Source organism: Chelmon rostratus, chromosome 5 (genome assembly GCF_017976325.1).
Source record: "Chelmon rostratus isolate fCheRos1 chromosome 5, fCheRos1.pri, whole genome shotgun sequence".
Classification (NCBI taxonomy): Eukaryota; Metazoa; Chordata; class Actinopteri; order Chaetodontiformes; family Chaetodontidae; genus Chelmon; species Chelmon rostratus.
The window spans coordinates 22582392-22600986 of NC_055662.1; the positions used below are offsets into that span (position 1 = coordinate 22582392).

General features: G+C 40.4%; 1 protein-coding gene across 2 annotated transcripts; it reads right to left on the reverse strand.

Annotated features, from left to right (window-relative positions):
- Positions 1-1649: 1649 nt before the first annotated feature.
- Positions 1650-16693, reverse strand: kif2a (kinesin family member 2A). Of its 2 annotated transcripts, XM_041936575.1 has the most exons (21): positions 16537-16693; positions 11677-11771; positions 11028-11150; positions 10262-10316; positions 9489-9605; positions 9152-9196; positions 7731-7831; positions 7456-7551; positions 7304-7358; positions 7021-7183; positions 6716-6806; positions 6499-6562; positions 6286-6377; positions 6059-6201; positions 5630-5834; positions 5345-5455; positions 5183-5250; positions 3681-3828; positions 3326-3427; positions 2711-2846; positions 1650-2606 (listed from the first exon to the last, which is right to left on the reverse strand). In XM_041936575.1, the coding sequence occupies exons 1-21, from the start codon at positions 16595-16597 to the stop codon at positions 2521-2523; spliced, it is 2157 nt and encodes a 718-aa protein (XP_041792509.1). In that variant the 5' UTR covers positions 16598-16693; the 3' UTR covers positions 1650-2520. The 2 variants fall into 2 exon arrangements, with proteins under 2 accessions (XP_041792509.1, XP_041792511.1); XM_041936577.1 differs by lacking the exon at positions 9152-9196.
- Between the last annotated feature and the right edge of the window lie 1902 nt (positions 16694-18595).

Genomic DNA, 18595 nt, shown 5'->3' on the forward strand with positions numbered 1-18595 from the left:
ATTGGTAAACACGTCCTGTAATCACCGCGTTATACTGAACACCGGTGGGGAGCGAAAACATCCGTTGCTGCCTTTTCTAACCAATCGCAGTTTTACACTGCCCTCTGGCGGTTACAATCTAACTACATATAGATTTGTCTACATTTTATTTTGAAAGTCTTTAACGGGAAATGTAATGCTAATGATTCTGTCTTTACTCATGAAGCAATCGATGGCTCAGAGTCCGTCGTCCTCTAGTGGTCAGAGAGTACAACTACAACCCCGTGTAACGTAATAGGTTTGTTTTAAATGTATTCACCGGAAGTATAACTACGTTATTGAGCTTGCCTTGATGTTAACTTCTAGCATCAAGGCAAGCTCAAGATTGTAATTATAATGAGTGTTAATATTCCTGTTCACTAACTACTACCAGATCTCCAACAGCAAGAATACACGAGAGTGTGTGGTTAAAATTGTAATTATCGACTGCAGCCACTAGAAGGCAGTGCAGAAACAACTGAGCACCAATGACACGACCAGCGTATTGGCACAATAGCATACATTAGGTGAAAACATAAAAAATGACTGATAACTGATAACTGAGAAAAATTGTGTACTGTGCCCGTTATAATTTTGTGGAACTTCACGTGTAAAATATTTATAAGTATCTATTATATTACGTGGTACAGTTTTTATATCTTTAAGCTGTTAAATGTCAAAAAGTAGGCCTAATTTTTGCATTACTGCCTATGAAGAACGTGCAGTTGTAGGTACTCACTTGTACCGCTAGAGGTCAATAGACATGCCTACTCCTGACGACCGTTGGCGCGACTGTGGATCAAGATGGACGCAGTCAAATAAGAGCACTTCCGGTAAAACCCTTTAAAAACAAAACTCTTGTCGAAAGGACAGAAATGTCCCTGCTGATGTCATTTTAGGAGGAAGAAAACAACGCACATTTGCAACTTCGTCCTGTTTAGAGTTTAGTTTAGGTTTTCAGTTTCCATGAGCGTTAGTGAGGGTAAACGATACAAAACTTTAGCACTAACCATTTATATAGGCGCTAATTGACTCGAAGTGTTTGATATGGAGGGAACGGTGATACCTGCTGGACACTGGTGGTGTTGACATTATATGACACTGCACTTAGTCATTTATTACATACTGTACAATGTATCAAGCTATGCTTTTCTTAATTGTGCAAATTCCGTTACAGTTTTCCTTTAAGCTGCTGCTGCTGCATTGACTTTTAAGGTAAGAAATAACTGGTTATATCCTTTTCCACTTACAGTATGTGTAGTGTCACCTTTAGGCACAAACCAGTCACGATCACCTCATTACAGTGCATGACCACTCATTGATATGTGGAGGTTAAACTGGGGATTCATCCATTTGTCACTTTGTTCAGCAGGAAGCATCTGTCAGCATGGATACTGATACACAGTGCTTCTTTATCTTTTTTTAATTGATGCAGGGATTAGTTATTAGTTATTTTAAGTCAAGTGTGAGGATGTAGGAAGATGAGTTGCTGTGGTGTCAGCACCAGTGTTGACTCCTGTCAGAGGTTTTATGTTGTAGTCTGTTTCTGCTCAGTGGTGGTAGAGGATCAATCTTGATCTTGGTCATTCAGTCAACTGATTTGGATAAAAAAAGCCATTCAAATGAAACACATGAATCTTTATTAATTCATCCAGCATTACATCCGGTGCAAACACTGAGCAACATAACCAATGGTAGGTCAGTGGTCTTCACTATACATTTATTAATAGCAGTTTTTCTAGTTTCATTTTTATAAGAAAGTGTTAAACAGGTGTGGAAAAGATGTTTTGCATTTAGAGTTTTTAAGTCAGTTGCCACATAGAATGACATGGCACGAACTGAAGCAAACTACATGTAAAAACCTGTCAAGGGAACAAGGAAAGAAACACAAAGGAAGAAGCGCAATGTGGTTAAAGGCTTCTTCCAAACTGGTAAATGCTCTGAGGAGTAAGGAAAAGAGAGAAGAGACCGCTCATTATGAGGTATGACTTTACAATGCCAACTGAGGACCAAAAAGCATGAAAAAACAGAGGACAGTGGTGTACATACACTATTACAGAGTGAACATGCAGACATGTCAGCCAAAGCAACCAGGAATCAAATACTGGTTTTGTGTGGTAAACCTTAAATGAGGATAAGGATCTCTTCTGAAACCAGGTCAAAAATATTCTGTTCAAAGAAAGTACAAACAAGTATAAAAGAAAATAATTTAAGAAGAACAGAGAGGGGAGACAAAACATTGTCCATGAAAAAAAATCTACTAAAATGGGAAGGAAGTAAAACTATTTTCCTCCCTAAGTTTTCTAACGAGACCATAGTGAGTGAACAGCCAGTTTTGTTAGTAGATGGATCATAACAAATGCAATTCCTTGAGCCTGTTGGTACATCAGACAGTCCTTTTTATTCGTGTTTTCACAGCTGCTAGTGACAGCCTGAGTTGTGCCAAACATCTAGTGGTTACGTTTCTGTAGGTGCCACTTAAACCTCTTCAGCTTCCAGTCTCTAAAGAGCACGTGGCCTCTTGGGATTGATCTGCTTACTGGCTTGCTCCTCCTCCTGGAGTGCAGAGCGGAATGACTTCACTTTATCTGTTGAGGAGGAAAAGACATCATCATAAAAAAGTGAGCAGCGTTTGCTGGAGCAGAATGTGTTGTCAGCAGTGGGCTGACACGTTCCTGCGCTGCAGTCATACCTCGGAGCTCAGTGAGGATTTCTATCTTCTGGTCTAGGATCTGTTCCAGTTGAGTGGCGTACGACTCCACGTCATAATCCACCTCCTCTGTCATCTCCAGCAGCACCTTTTCATCTTCCAGCCACCGGATTGACTCCTTTTCACAGAAGACACGTGCAAGTGCGTATTTAGTTTATCATAGATGAAGCAGTGCCAGTAACTGTTATTGCTTTTATGTTCTTTAACACTCTGAACCCCACAACCCGCCAGCAGATTTGAAAGTCATGTTTTCTTAAAAAACAAAATTACCATCTGATTTTTGAATTTAAACCTCCCAAATCAAATAATCAAGCATTTCTGAGTTCTCCCTACTTCTATCCATGATAGTGCTGTTTCCATGGAGGTGCAGGACGACAGTGAAAACGAGCCCACAGTAAGTAAAAATGTGACGAGCAAAAAAAAAAAAATCACCAAAAAACTGCTTGATGCTCAGATAATGTTTACCCTGTTTGGACATGTGCACGTGTTGCCATATTTGCATACCATCATCAATGTGTATAGAAATTACAAAACGTCTTCACGTATGTGGGGCCGGTGCATTTAAAGAGCTGTGTATGTTTTCTTCAGTGTTCTGACCTGGAAAACAGCTCGGTGGTCCTCCAGGACCTGCTCCTCCATCTCCACTAGCTGAGACACTGCCTCATGGAAGGTGAAGAGCTGGGGAGACACTTCCTCCTCCTGGGAAACGTATTTACAGATCCAACAAGAGGCACAGAAACAGATTTGACATGTGTTCATTCTGGGAACGAGGCTGCTTTATGTTTTAAATGGTTTATACCAAATTTGGTGGCAGGTACCTAATTATTTTATTTGATTAGTCAAAAACAGGCATTTCTGTCTAGTTATTTTAAACAGTAAACAGTTTATTAACTTCCCAGTACACAATATGCTGAACGTGTTCAGTTTAAAAGAAGAGAGCCTGTGTGCTTACATTCTGCTCACAGAGCAGTTTCAGGTCGTCTCTCTGCGGCGAGATACTCAGCCACTCCTCGTCCAGAAGATCCAGCTGGTTGACAGCGTGGATGTTGGGTCGACCCCCCTCCATCACTTGGTTGGGGTCCACTGTCAGCTCCTTCACCCTGCAGAGCAAAGACACTGATCTGGTCAGGACAGCTTCTTTCACAGCGCAGACCCATTCTGAACGTGGCGGCTGTGATTCGGGGAATGATGTTAACTGTGGGGTCAGAAGTGTTCACAAATAGCGAAGGGTGGTGGCATCATGGCAGTAGTGACATCATGCATGGGGAAAGATGACTGAGTTGGCTCTGTGAATGTGTGGACCCTTGTTTAATTCTTCTGTTTACTCCCACGATGGACATGCTAACTTGATTCATAGACAGAGTGAAAGTGTACTATATAATGCAACCCAGTACATGCCACCCATTCCCATAGGAATTTATAAGGGCTTATAAGAGCTGGAATCAGGATGGTCAGAGCTTGAGTTTAATTAGACAGCTGATGAAGTTTTATCACCAAGTACCCAACCTGCAGATTAATTAGGACTGCGTGAGAAGGACTGCTAAGCGTTCGCTCAAAGGAAAGCTCATCCTGCTTTTACCAAACAAGTTCATGGCTGTTTAGTGTTGTTATTAGTGCCAGATAGCAGCTGACACCAAGTTGTGTCAAGTTTTGAACCAACGTGTGTTCAATCGGCCCCTGATGTCCGGGGCTTACCATCGATAGTGTCACGCAGAACAAACAAAAGACACATACAATATGGACAGGTGGATGTATTGTTCCTCAGGAGACAGTGAAAAGAAAAAGGTTAGGTCCACAGCTTAGCAAAAGAAAAAAGTCAAAGCAAGGGAGGAGAATGAAAAGTGTGACATCATGCAGATGAAAAAATAGGAAGGATAAGACGACAGTGAAGGTTTTTCACCGTGAACAGCTGATGACGTGAATGAAGGCTGCTAAAATGAGCTCATGGATGGCTATCACGATGTAATAAATACCCGCAGGGAGCGCATGCACTGTGTGTGTTTTGTGTGTGTGTGCAGTGCCGTGCTTTGGGGAGGGCTTGACCTGCTGGGAGAGGTAGCAGCAAAGTCATCGTACTCAAAGGTATTGGTGGGCGAGTGGTCAGGGCGACTCCCCTGACCGCCCTGGGAGAAGGGGATGTCCGACGGACTAATCCCAAACTCCTTCACTCTACACAGCGGCAGCAGCCACACGAGCGCACAGAGGAGCGGAGGGCGGGAGAGAAGAGGGAAACAAAGTAGGAGAAAGAGAGGAGAGAAGGAATACAAGAGAGTCAGACAGAACTACTGAGAGTAGGCAGAGAAATTTACAACATTGGTACAGGCAATTTCTATCTATACAAAAGCCACTGGGGATTATAGTGGAATTAAAAGAGGTATAATTTCATGTCATTGCATAGTTTCTGTTCCTGTAGCATCATAGCATTGTACAAATCACTGTTCATCATATTCCCACCTGTTGGCGTAGCGTAGTGTGTTGAGGGTATTCTCACAGGATGTCATACCAGGAGAGATTGTTGCAATCTGTGCAGAGAAAGAAAAGATCATTCAAATAAATACCATCTGGAAGACATATGAAGACACAGATATAGTATATTAATGAAGGCGAGGAACTGACCATGCATGTGCGTGAATTTTCCCCAATGAAGGAGTCTCTCAGGACCTGGGTGAGCTTACTGGCTCTGAAAGGAGTGTGGGGCTTGTTACGGCCAAGAGCCCTGATACACTCCTGAAACAAGAGAAGCAGAGACACATCATACAGTAAATAAGAGAATAGCTATTTGGAAACACTGTACATTTTTCTGTTCCCAGACAAATAGGGAAATGACGTGAAGTTGCAGCCTAAGTAGCAGGAAATACTTGGCAGTCTAACATCAAGCTACTGCCATCGCTGCCCACAAACCTTTAGGGCCAGCAGGCTTTTGTTGATCTCAGCTCCCTCCAGACGAGTCTGGCGGTCGGCACTCGATGTATCGGCCCCCCTCTCATTCCCTGCAAGGTCAATGAGGGAGAATTTGCCGTGCATCTTCCCCTTCCTCCGAAGAATAATCTGGAATACAGCGTGGCTGCGAGATGAGTGGGCGTTGGCTGATGTCTGCCCTGATGTTCTGGAGGTGAGACAAAGGAGAAGTAAAGATGAACAAATGTACACAAAAAATTGCATGAATTCATCATTTACTGCCATGGACCACGGTGATGTCATATTCTGTTACAGGACACTTGCATGATAAGTGATCAACTAACTTAACGAAGGTTATGACTGCACAACTTTAAGAGTCTTGGGATCGCTCCACTAACAACAACTAGACTGACAAGGTTTGTCTAATTATACCTGCAGCTGTTGCCCACTTCTATGAGTTTCAGGACATCCTCTGTGCACTTGACCTCCTTCTCCTGAAGCCCCACAACCTGCACTTGCTGTTTCCCATCCTCCAGCACCCTCAGCTTAGCTTTACGATTCAGCAGGTCAAACACCTAACAACACATTCACACAGTCAGCTTTGGTTTTATTCAGAGGAAAAAAAGCAAAAACCATACAAAAGATTACACATCACTTGCCTTTCCACTGTAGATTTCAAAGAAGGTTGCGTAAACCTGTAGATCTAACTTCTTGTAGTTGGGCTTCTTCAACATGAGAAATACATCCCGAGCTGCATGAAAAGAGATGAGAAATCTAAAAATTTCACCACAGCAAGCTAAACCATTTATAAAATAATAACCAGACTAATTTTATTTTAACTTCTACTCAGTAAACTTAGCTCACTGACTTACCAGCTAATGCATAAATTCCTTTAGAGCAGTCTTGGTTCTTTCCAGAGAAATCTCCACCCATAGTCTAAAATACAGCACACAATATAGTATAAGTGAAGAGATATTCTTTTATGCAAGGGTAATAAAATGAAGCAAAATTCTCAATGGGAACAAATGGGTTTAATCTGTTATGTGGTGTGGTTTTGGCTTTTTAAAGAACTCATTGCATGTAACTCACATGTGTTTTTCCACTGCCTGTCTGCCCATAGGCAAAGCAGGTGGCCATGCCCCTCTCAAAAATGGTCTCCACTAGAGGTCTGGCAGTGAACCTGCAGGATGAAACAGAGCACACATTCATTTCCTACTCTGCAAAAGCAACATAACATCTAACCATTATGTACACAGACAATGAACCTGCCAGTCACTGATTCAGTTCTGTAAAACAATGCATTATCCTGACCGTACTGACTAGTCAGGTGTGACTTCTGTGAACTAGTTGCACATGCAACAGCTTGGTCTGTTTGTCCATATGTTGTTACAAACCTGTAAACCATCTCGTTGGTGGTGCTATCATCAAAGGCGTAGTCAAAGCGGAATGTTTGGTTCTCCAGGTAGCGGGTGAGGTCCACTTTTTGTTTCGGTTCATGAACCATCACCACGTCCTTACTAGGGATGGTGATCACATCCAAATCCTTCATGGACAACTCTGAAACGCAGCAGAGGCAAGACTGTCAATCACATTAATTCTCTGGAGGAAAACATTTGAAACAGAAAACGGCATATGATTGGTCAAAAGACCCATGTTGCTACCAATAGAAGGCCATACCTTTCTTGTTGAGTGGACGTTTCCTTACACAAACACATATTCTGTGCTCTTCAATCTAGACCGTGCAACGAAGAAGGACATTCTATTATATTGTTGCTGAGGGTCAACATCCAACAATCAGGAGAGAAGGAGAAGCTACAGTCTCTACTCACCAGATCTGCTGTGGTCAGGGGTCGGTAGTCTAGACTGGCTCGGAAATCTCTGATCATGTACATGATCTCATAGTTCGGGATGGTGGTATCCACCTCCTGAAGGAGGACAAGGAGAGACATGTGATGGAGCGAGATACCATCTTATTCACCAACAGGAAAATTATTCTCATGTCTTTCAATTTGTCATTTCAATGTCAAGAATGCAAGTGGTTATCAAGATTCAGTTAATACATTTTGTTAATTAGGAAGGGGCAAGATGAATGATATTGACGTACCTGAGCTCTCTTCTCCCTGAGCTCCTGTTGCTGAAGCCGACGCCTCTCTCTCTTCTCCTGCAGTTTCTCCACCTCCTTCACACAGTTTGACTTCCTCCTCGCTGCCATAAAGACAAGAGAAACAGTAACTCTACTGCCTTTCACAGGATACGCCAATAGCTTTTCTTTATAAAAAGGTCTGTTCGTTCTTCCAGACTGTTTCCTATACTTCCTCGGTCTTTTCCTTTGGCTTGAGCAATATCTGTCTCTCAGTGAGTCCTTCCTTTCTCTTAGTCTTCCTTCAAACAGAAGGGAGACCTTGGGGTATTTCCAACAAAGCTGAACAGTAATAGTGCTCAAGCACAGACCAGGATGCAGTGGCTGGCACACAGTGCCTCCAGTATAACACAAGCTGCTTTCTCTACATAACCAACAAAAGGCCTTTACACTGTGTTCTAAACCTGCTCTCCTCATTTATCCCTTCTATCTGCATCCTAAAACACAACTAGACCAGGGAACTGCTAAAACTAGGATATGAGCCTTGTATTACTGCAATTACTCCAATTAAACTGAGTTGGTTTCAAATCAAGTATGATTAGGAAATTGCTTCAACCAACCAAACGGTTATTCCAAATCTCCCAGCACAGCACACCCACAGATTAGTAGTGTTTCAGGTCAATCACAACATATTGGTAATTATAGAAAGAGAACACAGGTTAGCAAACATGTCAGTAAAAGCCACTTCTGAGAGTTCAAGGGTTTAGAAAAACCAGTGGTATCTGATAAGCATTGGCTTGTTGCTACAGCCCCAGCTTCCCACTGCAAAGCCTGGCTGAAGTCCTGTAATACAGTCCAGGCCTCCTGCTGGCTCCAGTCCACGAGAACCCAGACTATCAGAGCAGAGGGATTAATAATCTGCTCTAATCTGGGAGGAGACGATGAGCTGGGTCAACACCAGGACAAGGCAGTATAAGAGGGATACAGAACCACCAAAAGTTGTGGGTCTCACAGTCTGTTGAGGTAAGAAAGGGGAAACAAGGTATTTCCCTCCTTTTCCTTTTAGCTCTCCAGATGACAGTGAGCATTTGAAAGGAATAGAGGGAAAAGAAAAAGGTTATTGTTGCTCTCTGAGCCTTGAGGGGTAATGCACAGAGCCACAGGCTTTTCCCTGTGTGTGACTCAGCAGAAATCAGACAGGGAAAAGACAGCGCAGTCCAGCAGCATGTTTTTTTTTTCCCTGTCTAATACCCAGAAAGCCTGTCTGCTGGATGGATTGCATTTGAGCTACTTCACCACCACACCACAGCTCTGAATAGCGTCTGGCAGACATTTTGGGTGTGCAATCTTCTCATAACACTAGAGGACTCTCAGTCTCTACTGGGAACTCTATTAGAATCACCATAAAGCATTGAGGGCAGGGGAAACATGCAGGTGATACATACAAAGCTGTCCAAACTCCTTTCTGGATATCGGCTGATGTGAGGATTCTGTGATAAACGTGGTCAACAAAAACACGAGACATAAGAAATTCATGATATGTCTATATTCTCTAGGCCTCTATTTTCTGCAGATGACCTAAATCAACTGATCAACAATACTGGAAATGTTAAAAAGTGATGTCATTTTTCACTAAGAAATCATATCTGGATTTTGCATTTACACAGAGTTAGCAACATCAAGGTCAAAGGCTAAAACTGGCTCCCTCAAAAATATTACTTGCTTGTGAAAGACCAAAGTTTAGGTTAATGTAAAAACGTATTATTGTTTAGATCATGTTACCATTCTGCAGTTGCTGTTGTGTTTGAGCTTGAGTGGGCTGTGCAGGCTGCTGGGATGGAGGCGGCGGTGCAGGCTCAGGTTGCTGGGATTGTGGGGGTCTGGCCCGGGTCGGAATCACTGCAAACACAGAACCATAATGATCAAGGAAGACACGTTTTGACCTGCATGCTGCTATTACACCACTTACATGACTTCAAATTAATTTCTGTTGGACCATGGGTGACTTTTATCCAAAATTAGTAACTCAAGATCTAGAGTTCTAAGTGGTTGTCCCTTTTTCTGGCAGGTGTGTCTGTTATTTTGCAGGACACAGGCTAAATAACACCTCTCAGTATTATGCAATACAGTTAAACAGCACCGCAAACCATGTCTTCCAAAATTACCATAAAGTTTAATCAACAGCTCTCTGAAACTGAGCATTTTAACTTTCATGGATGGAGGATTTATTGCAGGACTGCTGCATTCGATTGCATTAGTTTTAGCTACATATGACTTATAAACTAGAAACTGAGTGCATATGTAAGTATGCGCGTACATCTTAGGTCAACTTATCATAGAACACTGTGATACAACAAGTTTAAATTGTGTGAGATACAGTATTGGAATACGTATAGAAAGTCTGAACAATCTGTTAATATTGGTCACTGATGTGTTTTGCATGTATTGACCGTTGTCTTTCTTTATGATTTCGAACTTCATTTTCAGGTTTTGAATGTAATAAATTATTAGATAATATTTTAACAATAGTTGCCCGAGAACTGAATGAAACAAACCTCTGTTATCCCTGGACGGAGTGTCATTCTTAGTAGGTGCTATCGTCCGACGGTTCTGCAGGAAAAAGCAAAAGCTACAGTAAGATATTCTGGGACTAAAATTCATTTAATTTCTAATTGCACTTGAATATGTTTCATAGCTGCTCTGGCCTTGAATAAGGAAACACATCCTTTTTTTCCCCCCACTCAGCTTTCTGCCTCTTCCCCCCCGCCACCTCTGTTATGTAGAGATACAGAAATAGACAAATCCTGAGAATCAGATTAGTGCTGAGTACAGAGCCCTCCTTTATTAACACCAATGTTCGTGATGACACTGCCAATGCACACATCTTAAAGTATTTTTAAAAAGAAATGAGAATAGACCTTGTCCAAATCAAACAGGGCTGTAACTCCGTGCATATTTTTTTGTGAGGATGATTACTGTGCAGGCTTTATATGTTTGAAACTGAAATGAAAATTGCACTGGATTGCAGGTTAAATTACAACTGCAGTATTTATCAAAATAATCTCTGTGTTTACATGGCAATATGGCCCTAATCTACTGTGAGCCATACACAATGTACTTAACAGGACCAATTAGTTGGTTACCTAGGAGGATCCAGGTTCTATATTAAGGTGAGGCAAACTGCAACTACATTACTAAGTCTGAAGGCTTTAGATTCACTCTGGCTAATGTGAATGAAGGATGTAAAAAGGAGGGGAGAGAACCAAAAGAAAAGTTTTTGTTTAAACAATCTCAATCACACTGATATGTTGCAGAACTCACCTTAGCAATTTTGTTGACCTTCACACACGCGGGTGTAGGTGGAGGAGGAGTTTCTGGACTAGGGGCAATTTCCTCATCTGGAGCCACATCTGGGTTAAGTGCAAATATACTCTCCAAGTCAATCTGTATAGAAACAGACAAGTAATAGCCATAACTGATAACATGTATACAGATTAACCAGATTGACTAGATTCAGTGCTGTAAAACAGCAGTTGGGTAAACAATTTTTACAGGTGCTGCAAGTAATTTCTTTAACACACCTTAGTCTCCCTATAAGCAAAACCAGCAGAGACAGACTGTAGCAGAGGTTTGGACTTGAGTCATTTGGACACTGGTCAGACTTGAACCACAACCACAAAGTCTTTAATGGTGACATGACAAAATCAAAGAAAATAGACTTGGATCTTGTCTTTGATTTTAACTTGGAAGCCGAAGCCCAGAGACTAAAAGCGATACTTGCACTTTTTATCACGCAAGAAAATCTGTTGTGGTAGCTGATGCACATCAGTGTACAAAGTGTGGTGTCTGATGGGACTGTAATACATACAGGCTGGATGGCCTGAATGTCTCTGGATAATAGCATAATAATTGCTGTGGAAAATAAAAAGCACATGCTGGTGCCTTTGAGTGGTAATAAATGGTGGTTTACCTCTTTCCCTTTTGTATCTCCATTTTCTATCCACTCCACTGTGACACTCTCGTTGTCCTCATTCAGTGAGGTCACCATTGCCTGGTGTATACGTCCTGTGAAAGTATCATAGACAGGGGAAACACAAACACAAACATCTTTAGGACCTTTGAATGTTTGGCTGCAATAATGGTAGCAATATTGTAACTCAGCACATACTGTAACTGTAGAAAGCAGAAAGACAAAATTAAGAACTGAACTTGTTTTACACACTGAATTTATGTTAGTATCTAAAATATCTACATTTTGATCAATCATATCACATGGACCTAAACACTAAAACACTAAAAGAGATGAAAACAACTTGGTACAGAGCATAGTGTTGAATGAAGGCGTAGTAAACTAAATCCTGTATGTGCTTACATTAATGCTAACCAACAGAACGTCCACACCTCAAAACATCAGGACATATTTTGGGTCCTTTAAGTTTCAAGTAATAGCAAGGCAATACACAGAGGCTAATCTTAGTAAGAACTGACTATGAGGTTTGATAATGACCCATTGGAGGGAATCACTGATAATAGAGACAAGCACAGCTGCTGCTAGCCTGTTCATCTCTCCGCCTCTCTGTCTGCAGTGTAATAATGCCAGCCTCAGCCCTCCCATCTTTGTCTATGTGGAGCTGACTGTATGCTGTGAAACTCCAAGCACAGTCCAGGGAAACACCATGTTCCTGTATCCATTATTCAAAGACTCACAGGGAGCTTGTGAGCAAAGATGCTTTCAGTGTTCTCAGCTGCTGAACATTTCACTGATTTACCTTACAATGGTTTCATATCAGTAAAATGTAAAAAAAACAGTGTCTTAAAACAAGGAGGGTTGGGAAGAAACAATTTGTGCATGCTGAAGAAAAAGGACCTCTGGCTTTAAGAGGGCAGACATATCCCATATAGTACAAAAGAAAAAAATCCCCATAATCAGCTGCAAATATATGTCTACAGTCAATTTATAAAATTGACGTAAACTAACACTACATGTAAATTCAGCAATAACTTGATCATTTTGCATACAGAAACCAAATTGTGATATACACCACTGCCATAAAAACTTAATGAACAATAATGTCAACTTTTAAACGCAACCATTCCCTCCATCAGAAATACTTGTGGTCCTCATGAATCTCTGTTACTGGTTGAGCAAGTGCTCAAAACCCGAACTCATTGACAGACAAACGTTTGCTTCATTGAAAAGTAAGGCAGGATAAATATTTACGTACTATGTACTTTTACAATGTGGATGAAAAAAGCTTTTTTCTGACAGCTTTGTGAGAACTAAATAACAGAACTCTATTCAATTCAAAAGTGTACTTCAGTTACTACTATGCCGAAAGCCAGATACGAATATGAGTGCAAATAATCCACTGCTGAACGGTGACACAGTACAGGTTACAAAAAAGCCCTTGGCAACAGTAAAGGTGACTTAATGAAAGTCTTCAGAGCATGCCATGCTGCAAAAGTGACTGCAGCACATGATTCATGGAGACAACAGAGGGTAAGGCAATACCAGAAAAAAAAACTGGCAATGCTAATGTTAGTGGTCAAGTTTGAGGCCACAGCCTTCCTGTTGGTTCATACAGATAGGACCCAATTCAACAATATGTTGCATATATAACTGCAGAGGAGAGCAGCAACTTCCTCCAAACCACTTGTGTGGTTGGGAAAGACTTGTCACATGACATAACATCCTGTAAAGCTTCAAAATTTAATAAAATATGTGATTTGCAGCACTTTCATAACTAAAGTATACACATTTGGTCTTTTACTTTCCAGAAGAGGATGTAATCAAATTGTAAAAGTAAACCATCTTGACAGAAATAAATGTTACATGAAGTTATCTGTTTCTCCCCAATTCTGCTGACTTAGTAGTATGTTTGCTGTATCAACCAGCACACAGCGGCCTTCTTACTGCACATTTACAGCACTTCATCTCTACTGTTAACATAAAACAGCTTGTCTTCACATAATGTCACAGATAATGTGTGTGAATCCCAGCAGATGTCAACAGATGTTAAAATGCCAGATGTTAAAACAAAAACACAAATGAACCAAATATGTGGCCAAAGTACTGGGTTAATGAAACAACATGATGAAACAATTAGAGCAACTCCCCACTATAAGGCCTGCTAAGTAAGATCGCTGCTTGTGGAAATGTACAGTTATCAATGGTGCAGCCAATGTTATAAACTGAGTATGGAGTCCTCAGTTACAGCATAAAGAACAATGGGCTTTTTGGGGGCCCATCTAACCTGTTGCTGCCAGAGGCCTAGAGACAAGGGGACACAAAAGCTAGCTGTGATGTGACATTGTTGAAACTGAAAAATATTTTTCATTACCACCAACTACCAACATGTTTTTTCTAATCATTTAGTCTATGCAATATATTAAATAATGACAGTTACTAGAGTCCAAGGTCAACTGAAAAAATATAATTATAGCTATATGTAGGTAATATAAATAGAATAGCTTTTTAAAAAGCTGCATTTGGTCTAAATGATAAGGGACTTAAACTATGCACCAATGATCAAATTTGATTACCTTTCTGTCAAGCAACTAATAATATCCTCAATAATCATATTAGCAAAGGATAAGATAAGATATGATAGACTTTATTAAACCCCAGCTGGGGAAGTTTGGGTATTACAAGCAGCAGGTAATTGCAGTTGGAAAAGTAAAAAACCCTCAGATAGGTTCAAGGGCACAGTATCTGTTCTGTGGCAGACAGTGTATACCTACAAGATCCAGAGGCACCTTTCTGATTAAGGAGACATTTAAATTCCCTCACAAAAATCAGTCAAGTGCACCAGCCTGCCTAGCTTTTCCTCACTTACATGAGCTCTATTCTGATACTAACCTACATGAGCTAAATGTTAAGTCACACAATGGCTTGCCTTATAGCAGATCATGGTCTGATTTTCTGTAACTGAATTTACAGTCCACTGTGTCCCACTTTTATACTAAAACCTGGTTGGATGGGTATGCTGACACCTCCCAGCAGTTGAAGGGGCTTAGGATGGGTGGGTGGGGGTGTTTCAAGCTCTGCTAAGCCTGAGGAACAAACAAAGCATTAGAAGCATCAGTTTCACTACAAATCCAAATGCACCCACCGATGAAATTGTGTCAACGTGATTGAGAAGAATTACGCTGTCCTTAATCAACAAGCTGGTATGTGGCCTATGTCTCTCTAGCACTCTACTTTAAAAGATGCTCCCAATATTTCACACAAAAATTAATGCCCAATAAAAACAACCATTAAACAGTAAATGTACTGATGACATACAAACCGCAGAGCTGGGGAGAGGATGATAAAGTGAGCAGTAAGTTCAGGTCATCTACTGAAGAGCACAAAATAATTCTCCATGAAATCTTGTTCTCATGAGGACTGACTGTGAACGGGAAAACAGAGGGAGCAGGAGTGTCCTGGCAGAATCCACGGAGCTGGCTGCAACAGATGGGGTGGTGGCTAATGGCCTGAATCTGGCTTGCATTTGAACCAGCCCTGCGATCAACCCCCCAGAGAGAGGACAATCCCTGCTCTGGATGTAACACAAACCAGCAGGGAAAAGGACAGACAGAACTGCTGAGTGTTTCTTTCACATTTCACATCTGATCTTAGGATACTGAGTCAAATTCTTAGGGATTGAGTTGAGGTCATTATCATCAACATCCAATACAACAAATAAAAACAAAGCCTTACTTTGATGGTGTATTGTCAATCAAGTGCTTTGGACAACAGAGTATTCATTGTTTAATGCTTTATTTCAAAACATTATCGCTGGGTGTAGCCTAATCCTGAAAGGGCCAGCACAAATGACACAAACTTCTCAGTCCTCTTTGCTGCCTGGCCCTGAAGCAATGTTCTACATCTACACCGTGCAGGCAGAATAAAGATGACATTGACAAAGAGAAGAGTCATACAACAAGCCTCTCCCTCTACCTGTCTAGTCCTCTGTCAAGCCTTCAAAAAACTGAGGCTGAAGTGAGTGTATTGTAATCCCAGTTTCATCCTGATGGCACTTCACAATACGAAGTACTTCAGCAATGAACCTGTCATAGCCGTTTAATACAATACAATTTGTCCTCATGCTAACATTATCTTGGCATAGCGTTATATTTGCTATAAGTAAAATTTGAATTTATTAAATTTTGGCCAATTTGAGGGTTTCCATAACAACCAAAGCTAGTAAAGTTAGCTCAGTGGACATTTAGCTAACATTTAAACCTTGTATTGAAAAACTGGATTACAAACGGCAAAAAAAAAATACAGCCAGAGTGAAAACAACTCGTTAACTACACGGATCGCGGTTAGGTTTCACTATAGCGTTACAGTTATAATAAAGCCGGTAACATTAGCTAACGCTGGCCGTCTAGCTCATCAAAAGCTAATGTTGCTCTCTGTCGAACTAACGTTAGCTTGGTTAGCAACTTAGCCAGCTTGGCTAATGTTCAATTTTAATTCCTTCTTAGAATAAATCATTTCCGTAACGTTATACGGAGGCACTAACGTTGGTGTTTTAGCTTCGTTAAATTCCAGTTGAAAGCATCTGGTGTTATCTAACGATGAATTAACAGCTAACGGCAAATGTCTACTAAATTCGCAGAGCAGCTAGCTAACAAAGGTAGGAGCTCATTCAAATGCTTTGGCCATGTTAAAGCACTCCGCCCTGACAGCTAACATTAACCTTCTCGTGCAGCTAACGTGAGCGTTACGCCCTGCAGCCAGGAACAACGGTTGCTGTATTCACCAGCACCGCAGCAACAAAGATCCCCAAACAACTTACACAGTGCGACGGAGAAAGAATAGGACAGGGTGGGTGAAACTTACCATCACTGCGTTTTATCTCCACATAAGTACCAACGACAATCTTCCCAAAACCCGACGCCATTCTACATTACTTAAACAAATAACAGAAACTAGCCTACAGACTTATTATGAGCCGAGTTAATACAGCTTCTTGTGTTTGGCAGTCTTTGGCCGGGGAGGAAGATGCAGGCAATAGAATGAGCTAGCATTACGTAGCAACCTAGAATAGTATAGTATTTCCGGTGCGACATTTTTCAAAATAAATTAGGCACAATTTGACGTGTACGTCTATCTGGTTGTTGTTTGGAGCTATTAGATGATTTATATGCAGGTAGGTATGTCACAATACATACATTATAAATCTAGTCAATTGTGAAAAAAGAGAAGAATAACATGACTATCGTACCATATAATTTCAACTGCATTTAATCTTTTTTGTAAGGACATGTTATGTACAAAGTCTGTTCCTGTGAATTTCGTAATACTTACGGCACCAGTGGTGGGACTTCAGTACTTTTACTGAAGGGTTTTTAATCAAGGTACACGTGCTCTCCCTAAATATGTCCAATTTAATCACTCCAATTTGTACTACTCTACATTTATTCTACACTTTAGATGGGGAAATTGCATTTTTTTACTCCACTACATTTACTCATCAGGTTTAGTTCATGCTTCGCAGATTAACAATGTGCATACAAAACCTAACCTATAAAATGCATTGTTATAGCCTCAACCGCCAACAGTATGTAAAGCAACCAAAATTAGTTCCACTTTGACCAACTGCATAATTAAAATTTTGCTTACACATTAACACATCAATAATAATTAGTGCAATAATTGAATATATATTAATATAACACTCATGTTATACCAATACCAATTACCCAGCAAAACAATTTTATATTTGACACTTTATGTACAATTTGGTGATATCCTTGTGCTTTAGTGCATTTTTTTATGCAGGAGTTTTGCTTGTGAAGTAGTGTGTCTGCATTTGATATTGATACCTTTACTTAAGTAAAGAATCTGAATAGTTCTTCTCTTCCATTGTGGCACACTTAACACACTAATCTAACTTTAACAGTGTACAATTGACACTCCTACTTTAGTGGATGGATTATGCCACCTGGTGGCATCAAGGCTCTAAGAGCCAAAGCTCTTTGCATCAGACCTCCTCAGTTGCAAATTGAAGGGAATGATTTGGTGCAACCATTTTGCCCACTGTCCAAATAATTGGATGTACCCTTTATATATTCCATTGACAGAGAGTGTGTGTGTGTGTATGTGTTTGTTTACTCAAGTACTGAATTTCAATACAAATTTGAGGTACTTGCACCTTCCTAGAGTATTTCCATTTTTTGCAACCTTATACTTCTACTCCACTACATCTCAGAGGCACATACTGTACTTTTTACTGAAGTACATTTGTCTGACACCTTTAGTTACTTTCAGATTACAATTTGTATAGCCTTCCTGTCCAGCGAAAACCATGTATTTCCAAATTTGGTGATTTTGAAGTTGAAAAACACTAAGAAAATTATCCTACTTCTTAAGATAAATAAACCATTAAAAATAAACCCAATGGATTATAAAATGCATTGTCACCAAACCAAAAAAATATATATTTCTGAGCTCATGAAAGTTGACATTGTAGAAGTATGTATTTCTCTTAGGACAGCGACTCCCTACAAGCATATGATGATCTTATAGAATATGATGCATCGCTGTCGATACCAGCGACATATAAAGTACTTAAAATCAGCACCTAACATACATATCAATGTACACACTAATGTAGCAGTAATATTAACCCAAAAACATCACATATAACAGTAAAACACGGACCATTTTACTGCATAATGAGTACTTTCCTTTTTGATACATTAGTTAAATTTTGCTGACAATGCTTATACACTTTTACTTTAGAAATGTTTTGAATGCAGGACTGCATTCAGGATGGCAGGATCAGTCTGAACTTATAAATACATATAAAAATCCTTATACTCCAAATAATTGCATTTTCATATTTGAAAAATGTGTGAAATATGCCTGCCACAGCTCCACAGAAACCACAGTTACC

Bases quoted from the DNA above. Each gene is read 5' to 3' on its own strand.
- kif2a (XM_041936575.1), bottom strand. From the start codon at position 16,597: ATGGCGTCGGGTTTTGGGAAGATTGTCGTTGGTACTTATGTGGAGATA. The intron at 11,151-11,676 runs GTAAACCACCAT...GTTTCTATACAG, and splicing joins GAGATACAAAAGGGAAAGAG to ATTGACTTGGAGAGTATATT. The intron at 5,835-6,058 runs GTATAATTAGAC...TCTCACCTCCAG, and splicing joins GAAGTGGGCAACAGCTGCAG to AACATCAGGGCAGACATCAG.